Source organism: Manacus vitellinus, unplaced genomic scaffold (assembly GCF_001715985.3).
Source record: "Manacus vitellinus isolate BGI_N305 unplaced genomic scaffold, ASM171598v3 scaffold_22_pilon, whole genome shotgun sequence".
NCBI classification, from domain to species: Eukaryota; Metazoa; Chordata; class Aves; order Passeriformes; family Pipridae; genus Manacus; species Manacus vitellinus.
The window spans coordinates 9,397,121-9,412,331 of record NW_021939632.1 but is presented as its reverse complement, the minus strand read 5'-3'; the positions used below and the strand labels follow the sequence as shown (position 1 = coordinate 9,412,331).

General features: G+C 60.2%; 2 protein-coding genes across 3 annotated transcripts; one reads left to right on the top strand and one right to left on the bottom strand.

Moving 5' to 3' along the window:
- The first annotated feature begins 458 nt into the window (after window positions 1–458).
- Window positions 459–10,312, top strand: PTPRN (protein tyrosine phosphatase receptor type N). The gene is made up of 22 exons (XM_018072656.2): window positions 459–508; window positions 663–776; window positions 1,033–1,138; window positions 1,272–1,470; window positions 1,625–1,949; window positions 2,158–2,274; window positions 2,402–2,436; window positions 2,557–2,843; window positions 3,284–3,370; window positions 3,522–3,601; window positions 3,836–3,900; window positions 6,239–6,451; window positions 6,580–6,789; window positions 6,878–7,025; window positions 7,191–7,264; window positions 7,563–7,640; window positions 7,774–7,893; window positions 8,001–8,167; window positions 9,223–9,276; window positions 9,393–9,457; window positions 9,558–9,631; window positions 9,723–10,312. Exons 2-22 carry the CDS (start codon window positions 767–769, stop codon window positions 9,792–9,794), a joined length of 2,586 nt encoding a protein of 861 aa, XP_017928145.1. The 5' UTR covers window positions 459–508; window positions 663–766; the 3' UTR covers window positions 9,795–10,312.
- On the bottom strand, window positions 10,257–14,979 carry DNAJB2 (DnaJ heat shock protein family (Hsp40) member B2). Of its 2 annotated transcripts, none has more exons than XM_025895072.2 (9): window positions 14,869–14,979; window positions 13,697–13,806; window positions 13,232–13,285; window positions 12,961–13,077; window positions 12,698–12,787; window positions 12,466–12,571; window positions 12,260–12,330; window positions 11,830–12,051; window positions 10,257–10,433 (listed from the first exon to the last, which is right to left on the bottom strand). In XM_025895072.2, exons 1-9 carry the CDS (start codon window positions 14,931–14,933, stop codon window positions 10,393–10,395), a joined length of 876 nt encoding a protein of 291 aa, XP_025750857.1. In that variant the 5' UTR covers window positions 14,934–14,979; the 3' UTR covers window positions 10,257–10,392. The 2 variants fall into 2 exon arrangements, with proteins under 2 accessions (XP_025750857.1, XP_017928147.2); XM_018072658.2 differs by lacking the exon at window positions 10,257–10,433 and adding an exon at window positions 10,802–10,887.
- Between the last annotated feature and the right edge of the window lie 232 nt (window positions 14,980–15,211).

Here is a 15,211-nt window from a genome sequence, read left to right as displayed (position 1 = left end):
CCCACCCGCTACCGCTGCTGCATCCATGCTTTGGGGTCCCTCTTGCAGGGCGAGTGGGTCCCTGGTGTGACTGAGTTGCATCTCTGCCTCGTAGTACCACATGTAGGAGGGCAACAGATGTGGTTTTGCAGGTCTCTGCCCCCTCAGTCTTCCCTGCCTAACTGCCAGCACCCCAAAAAACTCCAGGCCTTCTCCACTCCCCCAAGCCAAGGGCATTCTGTGTACACATCCCCCTTCTTGGCTCTGAGGGGCAGAAAAGGCTGGCACTGAGGCTCTGCCCTTAGCTACAAAGCTGTGCCCTCTCCCACCATCACCACATTGCATCCCTGTGCCACTTTCCTGGAGAGTGGGGGTCCCCAAGCAGCTGGTGACAAGCAAACCCAATTGAAGCCCCCTTGGATGCTGTGCTGACTGGCCTGCCTGCCTGTCTTTCTGTCTGTCTGTCTGTCCGTCGCAGGCTGCCTGTTTGACCGGAGGTTGTGCTCCCCTCAGGAGGTGTGTGTGCAGGGTAAGTGTCTATCAGGGGTGCAGGGATTCCCTTCCCAAGGAAGGGATGCAATGCAGGGGAATATGGCAGAAGAAAGGTAGGGCTGTGCCTGAAGACCCTCAACCTCACCCCAGCGTGTTTGTTGTCTGGCCATGCTGCCTCCCCTCTCTTGCAGATGGGCTGTTTGGGCAGTGCCAGGTGGGCTCCGTGCAGGACAGACCCTACTTCCAGATCACCTCTCCTGTGCTCCAGCGCCTGCAGGATGTCTTACGGCATCTCATGGCACAAGGTGAAGGGGGGAGCTTGGGGGGAGTCTCTGAGGCCATGCAGGGCAAGGGCGTCAGGCAGCATTGCCTGGTGGCACTAGGGCTGTCCAAGGTCCTGCTGGCCCGGGGACCAGAGTGCGCTAAGGAGGGTGATCCTGGGAGGAGTGGGACCAAACCCAGGCCATAAGACCCAGGGTCAGGACATCAGGACAACCTCCCGTGCACTCACACCGTGGTTCTCAGGCTGCCCCCACATCTCACAGCCCTCTCCCATGGCAGGGCTCTCGTGGCAGGACAGCATCACGCAGTATGTGATTTCACAGGAGATGGAGCGCATCCCCCGCCTCCGCCTGCCGCCCTCGCTGGAGCCAGTGGCCAGGGACAGGTAGGGCAATGCCAACTGCCAGCCTGTGAGGAGAGCCCAGCAGAGCAGTGAGGGCTTTGCTCCCCTAATGGGGTTTAGGGGAGGGAATTCTCCCTTACCCAGGTGAGTCACCCCAGCGCTGTTTGCCTTCAAGGTTCCTGCCCCTCCGTGTTGAGCCCCGGCGAGCCCCGCTTCCCCTAGACCGTGGCCTGCCAGCAGCTCAGCATCTGGGGCAGCCCCCACCACTATTACCTTCCCCACTGGTGCAAAGGTACCTGGAGCACCTCCTGCTGCCCTCCCCATCCCAGCTGGGCTATGAGGAGGCTCTACTCAACCCCTACTCCTACCACAAGGTAAGCTGGGGGTTGAGCCCTCTTCTCTCAAGCAGAAAGGTAGAGATTTGCAGGGGGCCTCTGCACTCCCAGCATCCTCCTGCTGGGGTACCCCCTACTTCCACCATGGGGTGACAGGAGCCCTGTGGATTTTGACCATGTGTTTTGGTTGCAGTTTGGCTACCAGGATGGTGCTCACCAGCATCCCAGCGGCTCAGCCAGGCAGAGCTCTGAAACCTCCTCGCTACTGGGCCGGGTTCCTGCCCAGGCCCTTTTTGGGGCTGGCCCTGTGCCCTCCTATGGTGCACAGCCAGGAATGGATGGAGGGCATCTCTTCCAGGACTTGGGCATGCTTTCCCTGCCCAGAGAGAAAGCCAGCCGCCCAGACCCTGCCAGCACCAGGCTCCAGCACAGCTTGCGACTCCCCAGTGACTACAGAAGCACGGAGGAGAGGGAGCAGCCAGCACCCTTGGCTGCCCAGCCACCCTCTACACAGACAGGTACCTTGTTCTCCAGCCAGGCACCAACCCTTGTCTCTACCCTGTACTAACATCCATGTTCCTCATGTCTCACACTCTCCCTCCTCTTTGGCTTTATGCCCAGGGGCAGCATATTCCCCCAACCCCACTTGCCTCATTTACTACATCCTTAGCCCCTGGTCTCCATGCAGATGCAGGGCATCCAACCTTATGCTGTATCCTCTTGCAGATGCTGCCCTAAAGAGACTGGCCTCCCTCCTGGCCAGCTATGGCCTCGGGCTGCCAGAGCTGAGCCCCCAGCAACTGAGCAGCCTCTCCAGCCTCCTCCAACTGCTCCAGAGCTCTGGTGAGCTGGGTGAAGGGATGGGGTGGGCAGGTACTGGCCATGGTGGGTGCCAGCATGCCCTGTTTCAGAATAGGGCATGTTGCCTTTTTGGGGTGGATGCTGCAAGATTTGTCTCTCTCCTTTCCAGGTGTTGTTGGCCCTGAAGTGCCCACAGTCAAACGGGTGGGTTTGCAGCAGGGTGGTGCTGGAGGAGATGCCACAGCACAGGTGGGATGGGGTGGAGGAGGCAGTCCCCCAGGGCTCTCCTCAGAGGTCCCAGTTTCTCCCTTTCCCTCCCTTCAGGTGACGGAGGGGGACATGCAGCACGGAGAGGAGCCAGTGCCCCCTTCCTCCACAATGCCACCCCCTAAAATCCCAGCCAGCAGCTCCCCAGGGGATGGGCCAAAGGGCAGAGTGGCATCCTCGTCAGCTCCCCAGGCCGAGCCACAGGGGGCACATGGTGGAGATGCAGTCAGCCCCAGGCAGCAGATTCTGGTGGAGAAGAAGAGTTACACGGAGACAAAGGATGGTGGGGCACAGCGGCACATGCATCCACCAGACGAGTATGGCTACATCATCACAGACCAGAAGTGAGAGCAGGGGGTCAGGCTGAGGGGGTCTGTGTGTGTGGAGGGTCTGTGTCTCCCCACCTACAGCTGTCACAGCTCCGCATGTTTGGCCAAGCCTGTTTGGGATGGGGTTGGTCAGCTTCTCCCTGTCCCCTCTCTATCCACACCCTTGTCCCACCCCAAAGCCTTCCTTTCTCAGCCCACACCAAGGCTAGAGCTTGCTGTTGCGGAATGGGAGGCTGGGAGTGTGTGTGCAAGGATGAGGGGGTCAGCTCACTCCCACCACCACACATCCCCGTGCTCTTACCAACTGCCCATCCTGACACCCCTGCAGCTAGCACTGCTCTCACTGCATGCTTGGAACTCCCTGAGCCTGCCCATCCCTGTGCCCTGACTGTGGGGAGCGTGGACTGTCCCCTTGCCCTCGCTACCTGCTCCTCACCCTGACCCTGTTCCCTCAGGCCCCTGGGGCTGGCTGCTGGTGTGCGGCTGCTGGAGCTCCTTGCCAAGCACCTCCACCTCTCCACCACCAGCTTCATCAACATCAGGTGAGAGGAGCAGGGCCATGGGTGCTGCTGTCTCAGCCTTGGCTGTGCTCAGCCCTCTCGGGCAGGAGTCCAGGAGGGACTGGTCTGTGGTGGGGATAGGAAGGGGGTCTGCACTTCCCAGTCTCACACTGTGTCCCCCTTCTCCCTGCAGCGTTGTGGGTCCTGCACTTACCTTCCGCATCCGGCAGAACCCTCAGAACTTCTCCCTGACAGATGTGGCCAGCCAGACTGGTGAGTTGAGCACCTAGTCCTGTTCCTCTCTTCCCCCTGCAATGTGGGGTGCCCCTTCCCAGGGACTGGAAAGAGGGGAACTCCCACCATACATCCCAATGTCTTTGGCTGAATGGGGGAGCTGATATGAGGTAAAGAGCTGCTGGGGCTATCCCTTGGCTCTATCTTTGTTGCGGGTGGGTCTCTTGTGTGGAAAGGCAAGCATCCCTCTGACCATCTCCTCTCCATCCACAGAGCAAGTGAAGACAGAGCTGGAGCATGAGCTGGGCCTGAAGATTGTGCAAACAGGAGTGGGAGAGGTAGGAGGGAGCAAGCATGCCTGTCCCTTGGGGCTAGGGTGGCCAGGGACAGGGCAGTGGGAGTGCTGCCACTGAGTATGAGCAGGAAGCATGCTGTTGCCCACCCCTTGGTCACAGGGGTCTTCATGACTGAGACATCCCTGTGGGTCTGTGGGGCAGTTTAGGAACAGAGGGCTCTGGGCAGTGTTTGGGATGCTGTGTTGGGGGCAGACTCAGGTTATCTGGGATGGCCCAGAGCAGAACTGCTCCAGTCCCATCCATCCATCATTCCCCCTGATGCCCAGCAGCACGATGTTGCTCTGTTGCTTGTACTCCCAGGGCTCTCGGCTCTTTGCAAAACAAAATCTCCATAAGGTTTCAAGATGATTTGCGAGGGACTCCCAGGGGCTTTTCTACCCCTCCAAGACTGGGGGGCTGTGGGCTGTACCCCACAGGGCTCATCCTCACCCTTGCCTCCCTCCAGCCTGCACCCCCCATCTTCGCTGCAGCCTGGGCATTCGAGCACTGGGCTGTTTCCAAAGCACCCCAGAGATCACAGCTAGGCAGGCAAAATGCCATCATGTCCCCAGAGAATGGCAAAGCAGCTGACGACAAGGATGGAACAGGAACCATCTGTTTGGAGAGGGATACCCCCTCCCCTTGCTCCTCTAGGGATCCACAGGAAGAGTCTCCTGGGAGGGGAGCAGGGGTTGGAGATGGGGACGAAACCTGGCTTCTGTGTTTGCAGCCTGAGGAGGGGAAGTGGTGTAGCACATTCCCAACCCGGGATCCCCATTTCCCACCCTCTTGCCCTGTGACCATATCTGTGGGCAAGGAGGAAGGAAGGGGGAACTTTGGAGGAGGAGGCCATGGAGAAGGAGTGGCCTGGCCACCTGTCTCCATCAGTAATGTGTGGAGTGTCGCTATGGCAATGCCTTTTGATGTGGCAAGTGGCAGAAACTGGGAGAGATGTCAGCGATGACAGAGATGGAGCTCAGAGGAGGCTGTGGCAGCTTTGCAAGCCCTCTTCTGCATCAGCCTCTCCAGTCCTCACCAGCTTGTGCTTTTCCTTCATTCCCTGCTGGCTCTGAATTTGATGGGACTGGTGCATGATTTGGGGAAGGAGCGATGTAGAGAGTCAGGGAGACAGCAGGGCCTGGGCAGCCTTGGGAGGGAAGTGCCTTCTGTCCCCCCTGGCTCTGCTGATACCTCCAGGGGCTACAGAGCTGTTCCTGCTTGGGTGCCTAGGAGAGCTGGGAGGTGCTGGCCCTGGTGGGTTCCCTGACTGCAGGACTGGCTGGACCCTGACGGGGGGCTGATGCAGCTGGGGGGCAAGTGGCAGCGGGAACACCTAGGCTGGGGACATCCCCAGGCGATGATGATGATGACGTAGATGATGATGGTGCAGTGTTCCCTCGGTAACCTCATCAGGCTCATAGCCAATGGGAGGCTGTGGCAATGAGGTAATGCTGGGCTCTGGCACCTCATTGGGCATAGGGTATTTGAAGTGCTGATGCCTCAGCATCCCTGTGCTGCCCCACCAACATCCTGATCACAAGACGCTCTGGGGCAAGGACCTGGGCATTGGCAGGAAGGTCTTGTCCAGCAAGGGCTGAGCAGCATCCTGTTCCAGCATGGCTTAGGGTGTCTCCCCCAGCCACACGAAAGGAGCCCTAGAGACACTACCTGCAAGGTGGCAGGGGCTGCTCTGTGTCCTAGCTGAGGAGGGCAATGGGCAGGACCTGTCCCCCAGCCACTACAGCTGGGATGGCACCAGCCCTCTGGCAGTGCTGGACATCTGGCCCCCCTGACTTCCCCCAATGTTCTGTTCTGGAGCAGTGACTGCAGAGGAGAGCAAGCCTCATTTGGGGAAGTCCCCTGAGAGCAGCACATCCAGCGCTGCAGTGGCCCATCCTTCACCATTAACCTCTTGGGCTGAATTCAGCCCTTTTTGACCTCCAGCTGGGCAGAAAGAGCGCATTGAACCAAAGTTCTGTGGGGCTACTGCCTGGTCTGAAAGGGAACAGCTCAGGCCAGGGCTGCCTTGGGCAGCACCCATGGGTGCTGGGAGCACAGAGGCAGGAAGTCGCTGCTGCCTGGGCTTGGCCAGGCTCCTGCAGCCCCAGGGACACCACTGTGAGCAGTGCCCCATGTGACATGCAGGTGGGTGCACCCTGCCTCACCCCAATGACACCATCTTTGTCCCAGCTCTGGGTGCTGAGAGAATCAGCACCCTCAGGTAGAGGAAGAAAGAGCCCTTGTCCTGTTTGAACCCCCAGCAACCCCAAATGTAGAGCAGAATAGGGTCTCAGCCTGATGCAGATGTCCCCCACTAACCCTTGCTTGGCTCTGCCCCCAGCGAAACGAGGCTGCTGCCTATTCGCGCCCATCCCACTTCAGGGATGGCTTCCACTCGGTGCTGCTGACCTTCATAGCGCTGGCCTGCGTGGCGGGCATTGCCATCGCAGTTTCTGCAGCCTTCTGCCTCCGGCGCCATGCCAAGCAGCGGGAGAAGGAGCGCCTGGCCGCCCTGGGGCCAGAGGGTGCTGCTGACACCACCTTCGAGTACCAGGTAGGACCCTGTGGGATGCAGGATCCTGCAGGATGTGTCACTGCTGTGTCAGCATCGCTTGGGGTGCATGGGGCTGTCCTATGGCAGCACTGTGGCCAAGGGACTGGGCTATTGCTGGTGTTCCCCAGGAGCTGTGCCGCCAGCACATGGCTGCCAAGTCTCTCTTTGGCCGCACTGAGACAGCAGCAGCACCAGCAGAGACCTCGAGGGTCAGCAGCATCTCATCCCAGTTCAGCGACGCCCCACAGCCCAGCCCCAGCTCTCACAGCAGCACACCCTCCTGGTGCGAGGAGCCCGTCCAGTCCAACATGGACATCTCCACTGGACACATGATCCTGGTGAGCCAGCCTGGCAGGGTGGCAGCACCCCTGCCCAGCACCCTTCCTCCCCCCTGCTGCTGGGCTGACCCCTGCCCCTCTACCCCAGGCCTATATGGAGGACCACCTCCGCAACCGGGACCGGCTGGCCAAGGAGTGGCAGGCGCTCTGCGCCTACCAAGCTGAGCCCAGCATCTGCTCCATTGCCCAGAGCGAAGCCAACCTGAAGAAGAACCGCAACCCTGACTATGTGCCATGTGAGCATCCCAGCCACCCTGCCCCAGGGACCAGCTCCTGCCAAAGCCATGGCTGGAGCAGGGTGTGGGGCATGGGGATGCTTTGGGGCCACAGCTGGTTGCAGTATTGGTTTGCCCCCAGCTACCCTAGACACTCACAACTTTTCCTGGCCTGTGTTTCCCCAGATGATCACGTGAGGATCAAACTGAAAGCCGAGAGCAACCCCTCCCGCAGTGACTTCATCAACGCCAGCCCAATTGTGAGTGATCACCAGGGGCTCCTGCCCTGCCACCCTACTCTGTGATGTGCCCAGCTCGGGCAAGGCTCTCACTCTGGGATAGAGATAGACTGAGCTCACATTCCTGAAGGCTGTGGATGTGAGCCTTGTGCCTGCCCCATTGCTCAGACATAGTTCAATCTCATTTTCCTCCTGGCTGTGGCACCTGAATCTCCCTCTCCAGCCCTCCCATCACCCCTGGAGTATCCCCCCACTCCTCTCAGTGTCACCAACCCCTGGCCAAAGAGCATGCAGTCTGACACCCCCTATTCTGCTCCAGATCGAGCATGACCCACGGATGCCAGCGTACATTGCCACACAGGGGCCACTGTCCCACACTATTGCTGACTTCTGGCAGGTGAGTGTCACCTGCCTGTGCCAGCCCATTGGGGCCCCTTTGTGTGCTGCCCACAAGATGGGTCACAGTGGCTTGACTGCCCTCCTGTCTGTCCTGCTGCCCGGCGGTGACAACCCCCTTGCCTTGCCTGCAGATGGTGTGGGAACATGGCTGCACTGTCATTGTCATGCTGAGCCCTCTGGCTGAGGACAGTGTCAAGCAGTGTGACCGCTACTGGCCAGATGAAGGTTCCTCTCTCTACCACATCTACGAGGCAAGTGTGGCGAGTAGCCTTGGGCAAGGAGCATCCTCCAGCCCCTGCCCCCCTGAGCGCAGCGCCCTTGCCGGCACTGGCGCCCACGAGCTGCCTCTCTTGGGCAGGTGAACCTGGTGTCAGAGCACATCTGGTGCGAGGATTTCCTGGTGCGCAGCTTCTACCTGAAGAACGTGCAGTCGCAGGAGACCCGCACCCTGACGCAATTCCACTTCCTGAGCTGGCCAGCCGAGGGCATCCCCACCACCACCCGGCCCCTCCTCGACTTCCGCAGGTGAGTGCCCACCCGGCACCGTGCCAGCCCACGGGGAGCCAGCGGTGGTCCCAGATGCAGGTGACTGATGGGCGAGGAAATTGCTGCCAATGTGATGAGAGTTAGGGCCGTGGCATGGACTGGGTGCAGGGACGCCGTGCATGGGAGAGAGCAGAAGATCCACGTTCTGGCCAGCTTGGGATGAGGCTCAACAGAGCTTGGTGGGCAAGAAACCTCCAGCTGAGGTTGCCAGAGCTCTCCAGCCTTCATGGGGATGGTGGGAAAGTGCTCTTCTCTAGAGCTAGCATGGGAGACAGTGCTGCCTGGTACCCTCCCCACCCATGGGTGCACAAGAAGCCCCTAGACCCAGCCTTAAACAGCTGTGACCCATTGCTCCCAATGCATTGCAACCAGTGGTGGGTCCCCAGGTAGCCCAGGGCAAGGACTTCAAAGCTGGGACTGCTCCCAGGAGGTCAGCACCTGCTCAGGTCTTTAGGTCCCTGGGTGGCAGTGGGCTCTTGCCAGGGGCAGGCTGCTTACTGTCCCTAGGCTGTGTGGGGCCAGGGACCCAGCTTAGGGCAGCAAGGGTTCTCTGAGCACGTTACCCTCCTCTCAGTCCCGCTCACGCTCTTTCTCTCTGTCTGTCTCTCTCTCGCAGCTGCCGGCGTCATTTTTGTGATTTGCAGCTAGTAATCTGGCTCCAGTTGCATAGTCACAAAAGTGATCGTTGGCAGCCGTGCCTGCTGCATGGAGCACACCGGGAGCCGAGCCGGCACCTGGCCCCAAGCTTCGTGCTCCACCGGACCAGAGTTACTCCCTTGGGGGTTCTGCCACTGCTCCCCTCTCCGGGCTGGGCACCCAAGGAACTGAGCTCCTCTCTCTGTCCCGGCCACTTTCCACACATGGTCCCCATCCCATGTCCAGCACCACTGTGGAGGCAGGAGGAGCCATGAGCTGGACCCCCAGGGCCACATCATGGTGTGCTGCTGCCCTGTCCTCAGCACAGCAAGGGACACCTAGCACAGCCTTGTCGCTGGCACAGCAGGGCACTAACCTGTTCCCTCTTATCCTTGCAGGAAGGTGAATAAGTGCTACCGGGGTCGCTCCTGCCCTATTATTGTGCACTGCAGGTACTGCGGGGGATGGAGGGGCATAGGGGCTGGAGGGTGGCTGCAAAGCTGGGACTCGCTGCCCAGGACCAGTTCCTGGAGCCAGTCCCCCTGGGCCAAGCATCTGTGTCTTGCAGTGACGGTGCAGGCAGGACCGGGACGTATATCCTTGTCGACATGGTCCTGAACCGAATGGCCAAAGGTACGTGCAGGGACCATTTCTGCTCTGTCTGGGGGCTACGGGGCCATGAGCTTGGCCTGTGTCTCCCCTGTTCTAGCACCCCTCTCCCCCTCTTCCCCAGGGGTGAAGGAAATAGACATAGCTGCTACACTGGAGCACATCCGAGACCAGCGGCCTGGCATGGTGCAGACCAAGGTACTCCCCAAACTGGCGATCTCCTCCCTCCATAAGCCCCCTTGGGGCCGGGCTGGCAGGGACCCTCATGCCCCTTGCTGTGCTCCCACAGGACCAATTTGAGTTTGCGCTGACGGCCGTGGCCGAAGAAGTGAATGCCATTCTGAAGGCACTCCCGCAGTGATGGCGAGGAGTTCTCCTCTCATCTGTCTCCGTGCCCCCGCTTCATGCTCTCCTCATTCTGCCTTTGGGGCTGCTCTCCCTGTAAAATGCTGTCTGTGCTTCTGGCTCTGTTCCCCCTGCCCCCAGGCCCCCCTTTCCCTCTCCCCAAGAACACCAACCTCAGGCCCTCTGTGTGCAGGAACCCCATTGCACCTGCTGTCACCAGAGGGGACAGGGTTTGTGTCCCCTATGCCTGCAGAGGAGGGGAGCAGGTGGTGCTGCTGGGAACTGGTGGGAGGGACCCCCCAGCTGGTCTCCTGCACCCCAATCTGTCAGTCCTGTGTTAGCTCTCTCCCTGTACCCACACGAGGGGCAGAAGTGGGCAGGGGTCCCCTACAGCTGAGGGGAGCACAGGGTGCAGGGGAACCTGGCCCAGCCCCAGGTCCCCTTTGTGTGCTCCCTGCCTTGTCACTTGAGCAGAAGAGAAATTTCTAGAGAAATATAATTTTGTATCTTGATGTGAATAAAGTTCTCGTGTCACGTTCGTGCAGCTGCAGCCAGGCCTGGCCTCTGATTGTGTGTACTGGAGGAGCACAGGGAGATCTCATGTCTGTCCATCTCTATCCCTGCATTCCACAACTCCTGGACAAGAACAGCTCACCTGCAGGCAAAGATGGGAGGGACCCCAGCTCAGAGAGACCCCACAGGCAGAAGCTACTGCAAACAGGTTTATTGACAGCTGTCAGTAGAAGGGGGTTAGAGGGGGGGGGCTACAGCAAGGAGGGGGGCAGAGCCCAGTCCTGCTGGCTGAGCCCAGCCATGCTGCCCCTCACTGCCTCCTCCCAGCACCCCCCAGCAGCCTAATCTACAGCAACCCCCATCACCACCCTCCCCACCACCTTGTGGTGCCCAGGGCATCTCCCCTCAGCTCCAGGTATTGCTCAGCCATAAGCCCTGTTGTGCCCCCCAAACTGCGTCCCACGGAGCCAGAGGATGCTGGGGGAAGGGGGTGGCAGGGGATGGCCGTGCAGGGAAAAAGCGGAGTCCTGGCTGGGAGAGCCTCCATGGGCGAGTGGGTGTGTGCAGTCCCCGGGCGCAGCAGCCTCAGAACACACCTGGGGAGACAAGCGGAGGGGGGGACACAACAGCATCTGTGAAATCCTCCTCGGCCCAGGGCTGGGTAGGGGCAGGGATGGAGAAAGGTCCCAGGAAGAGGAGGAAGAAAGCCAAGGCAGAACCACAGACAACAGAGAGGTTGGAAACACTTGTGAGCATCACGGAGAGTCACTGGTGCTGTGGGAAGCAAGGATGAACAAAGCCCTGGAGGGTGTGCAAGGCACAGGGAAGGGGGTGACCAGGCTGGGTTTACAAAGAGACAGGAGGAGGGGATACAGGCAGGAGTGACAGCATCCAGAGGGGAGAGACAAACACGAGGCACCAAGCAGAGGCCGTGTGCGCACCCCTTCTTGCAAGAAGGAGGAGCCCAACCCAGTACTGCCCCCAGCCGGGGCAGGAGCAGGCAGCAGGCAGGGAGGCACCGGCTGGAGATCCTGCTCATCTGCAGGCAGGCAGGGAGAGAGCAGCAGGCAGAGCCAGGGCATGCCTGCCTGCGGGCACACCATGCTTCCAGGAGCCAGGGCAGGGAGTGCCCCTCTTCCTGGGACCCCACCAACAGAGTCCCTCTTTAAGCCACTATCTCCAAGTCTGGAAGCCCCCAACCTAGGGATGCCACCAGCTGCCCACTCACATGAACAAAGATGCAGGGCAGGAGAGACCCCCTCCCTTGCTGGAGTAACCTGGAGCCAAGTTCCAGGCAGTGAGACTCCACCCCCCTTTTCTTCTCCCTACCCCATGGAGAGGGGCACAACCCCAACACCATGATCAGAGCAGGGGGCAGTGCCACAGCTTCACTTTGGGGGCAACTTCATGCCCTGCTGTAGCAGGGCTGCTGGCCCCCAGTGGCTCCTGCTCTGGCCTCCCCCGGGGGCCACGGGCTCTGCGGCTAGAGGATGGGGTGCTGTGGCTGCCCCCCGGTGCCGGCAGGGAGCTGTGCCCACCTGCTTGGTGGTGCCCTGCAGCTTCCATCTCAGAGAGGCTGTAGGCCATGGCCAGCTGCAAGTCCTCATCCTCATCCTCGCTGTCCGTGTAGAGGCAGACGGGTGAGGAGCTGGAGGGCTGGTGTGGGGCCGGTGGTGGGGGCGAGGAGGGCCGTGGCCTGGGGAAGGCTTGCTGCTCCCGCCGGCTCAGCTCCAGCCCCAGTGCCATGTCATCAGGAACGCCTGTGGGGACAGAGCTGGTATGGAGCCCCAGCAATTCCTACCCACCCCACTAATCCTTCACAGCAGAGCTCCAAACCAGGGCTGACCAGGGCTCAGTCCAAAACCAAGCCTGGATGTAGCACCTCCCAGATACCCCAAAGGAGGAGAGGGGTCCCCAAAGGGATAGGGTGCAGACCCCAACAAGTCAGTCTGCAGTGCTGCTTCTCACCATCGATGTGGATTGACTTTAGCTCCCCGTCCTCCTCCACTTCCACCCGCTCCCGTCCGTTCTCAATAATCCTGCAGACAAGACAGACAGATGGATGGACAGTCAAGGGCCACGCAGCCAGAGCACTGCAGTAGGAAGCTGCAGGGTCTGGGGCCCACCAACAGAGACGGGTCTATGAGGGCAAGGTGGGCCAGCACCGCCCTCACCTCTTGGTGGTGATGCGCTTGCCATTAACGAAGGTGGTGGAGGTGGAGACAGAGCGGAAGCCCAGCCCTGCGTCCGCGCCAGAGCTGAAGGATGATGCGAAGAAATCTGGAGAAGGGAGCGACAAGGTCAGTGCCAGGGTGGGGGTCACAAGGAAAGTAGGGGACAGATCTTGGAGAGGGGGACATGATGTTCCAGGACTCCTCTGCTGGGAGGAATGGCAGCATCTCCTACCTGAGGATCCTGGGAAGGCAGAAAAGAAGTGGCCTCCCCCATGGTGCCGGGGTCCAGGTCCTCGCAGCTCAGAGAAGGGAAGCACATCATCTGAAAGGCAGGACCCCCTCAAAAGCATTACCCCTGCAGCATGGTAACCCAGGAGCAGGGCACCGATGTGGTGACCCCCTGCTGGGGCCAGCCTGAGCTCTGTCCCCAGGCCCAGTGGCTGCCCCAGGGTTAGAGAGATGCCCCAGAGTTAGCCCTCCTCGCCCTGCACATACCAAAGAATTCAGCAAAGGGGTCTCGCCCACCGAAGAACTCCCGGAAGACATCGTGAGCGCTGCGGAAGGTGAAGGTGAATTCTGGCGCCCCAGCATTGGCCCTGGAGCCCCCTGCTCCTGTAAGAGGGAAGAGGCTCAGAGTTAAGTGGAGTTGTGGGTGAGAACTCCCCTGAAGGATGGGGAGCCCTGGTGGCACCAACCCACACCAGGTCCTCAGACTTGGATATATCCAGAACTGCACGAACCTCCATGGCCCTGCTCACACACTCACCTGCTCCCATGAGTCCATCCTTGCCATAGCGGTCGTAGACATCACGCTTCTGCTCTGGAAGAAGAAAGGGGGCTGCGGGGAAGCCAGCTGCCAGGCATTGGCAGGAGCACTGACACTTCTCCCAACTAAGGGAAGTGCAAGACAGCAGGGAGCAAGAGGAAGCGCGTTGCACAAGCCCCTGCCACACCAGCATTGTACCCAAACCCAAGAAAGAGCAAGGGCACACAAGCCTCAGCTCTGTGGGGGAGATGCCATCGTGGAGGCCAGCATCCCTCCCAAGAGCTCTTTCAGGGGATGTATGGGGAAGTAACCAAGCCCCACAAGCTGTGTGGTCCCCTTCAGGGACCCACTGCCTCCTGGGAACATCCAGGAATGCAACCTGGGTGAGCTCAGCAGCAGGACACCTATGGGCGAGCAGCCCCAAGGGCAGGGATGCACACACGAGACATCACCGTGGCCTCTTACTGTCCGACAGCACTTCGTAGGCCTCGGCAATCTCCTTGAATCTCTGCTCAGCGTACTCCTTGTTGTCTGGGTTTTTATCTGGGTGCCATTTCAGCGCAGCCTTCCTGTACCTGCACAGAGGGACAGTGATGGGCATGCAGCAGCCCTCAGGCTCCTGGGACAGCAACCCCCATCTGAGCCAACACCCCCCACTCCGTGGGCAGGGGCACCCCAACCCATGTCACCCAGTGCCCTACAGCCTCAGGCACCAAACAGGACCTTCCTGGACTGGTTCTGCCTCCTCAGGAGAATATAAATTTTATATATCTCTCTATATATAATTTATATTTATACATACACACACCAATACACACAGAGTAAAAGAACAAACAAAACAGAAATGACCCCAGAATTGCGGTGTGAGCACAGCTGTGCAGCCTGTGCCCACCTCAGCTGCCCTTGGCGATGGCTCTGGACAATGCTCACAGGTTTGTTCTGGAGCCTTCCCAAGCTCCACCATGAGCATGAATGGACCAGGGGTTGTGGGGGGCCTCCTGGGGCCAGGAAAGCACCAGCAACCTTTTCCTCTCCCCTGCAGGTAACTATGGTTATCCCAGGCTGCCCAGCTTCTTCCACCCACTCTTAGGAAGCCCCACAGCAGGCACTTCTGTCCCCCGATAGCAAGCTTACAATCTGCTGGCATTCCCCTCAGGTGATGCCTCACCCCAGTGAGAATAGGAGGATTTCAGCAGGGTGTCAAGGCAGGAGTTGCAGAGGCTCCCCAGCAATGCCTGGGGCACAATACCGACCTGACCACAGGGCCCATGTCTCTGTAAGGGGACAGGCTGCTCCTCACCCTGTGAGCTCCAGTCCCCTGATCCTGACAGCCAGTAGAGCCACTATGCCCCATCCCTCTGCCACCCCACACCCTCCAGCAGAGAGAGACGGGAGCCTCGCCTCCAGCCCCAGCCCAGGGCTGACAGCAGGGACAAAGGGACCAAAACCCACCAAGAGATGTCTTTTGCAGCCCCACTCTGGTCTCCGTACAAAGGAAACAAAGGCTGAGTTTTCACCTCTAGACCTGGGCCCTGTGCCCACCTGCCCCGCAAGGAGCCCCTGCCTAGCTGGTGCCAAGTGAGGGGTGGCTTGTGGGCCTCTGCCCAGCGGGCCTGGACACCCTGCCATGCACTTACGCCTTCTTGATGTCTTCGGCGGTGGCGTTGCGGCTCACCCCTAGGGCTTCGTAGTAGTCCACCATGACGTGAGCTGTCCCACGGGGTCACTGCAGGGGGGGGAAGGCAAAGTCAGGGGTCCACAAGCACAGCCTGGCAGTGCTGCGTGTGGGACAGCAAGGGTAGACTGTCTGCCCTCTCCAGCACCCCAGCCACCTCACAGCCATCCCAAGAGCAGCTCAGTGCAATCCCATGTCCAGCTGCCCAGCACCCTGCCTGCACCTCGGCCACCTGGGAGCACCCACAGCCCCAGCCGGGGCCCCCCCTGCTGCTGCCGCACCGCCGTCCCACCGGCGTCACCCCA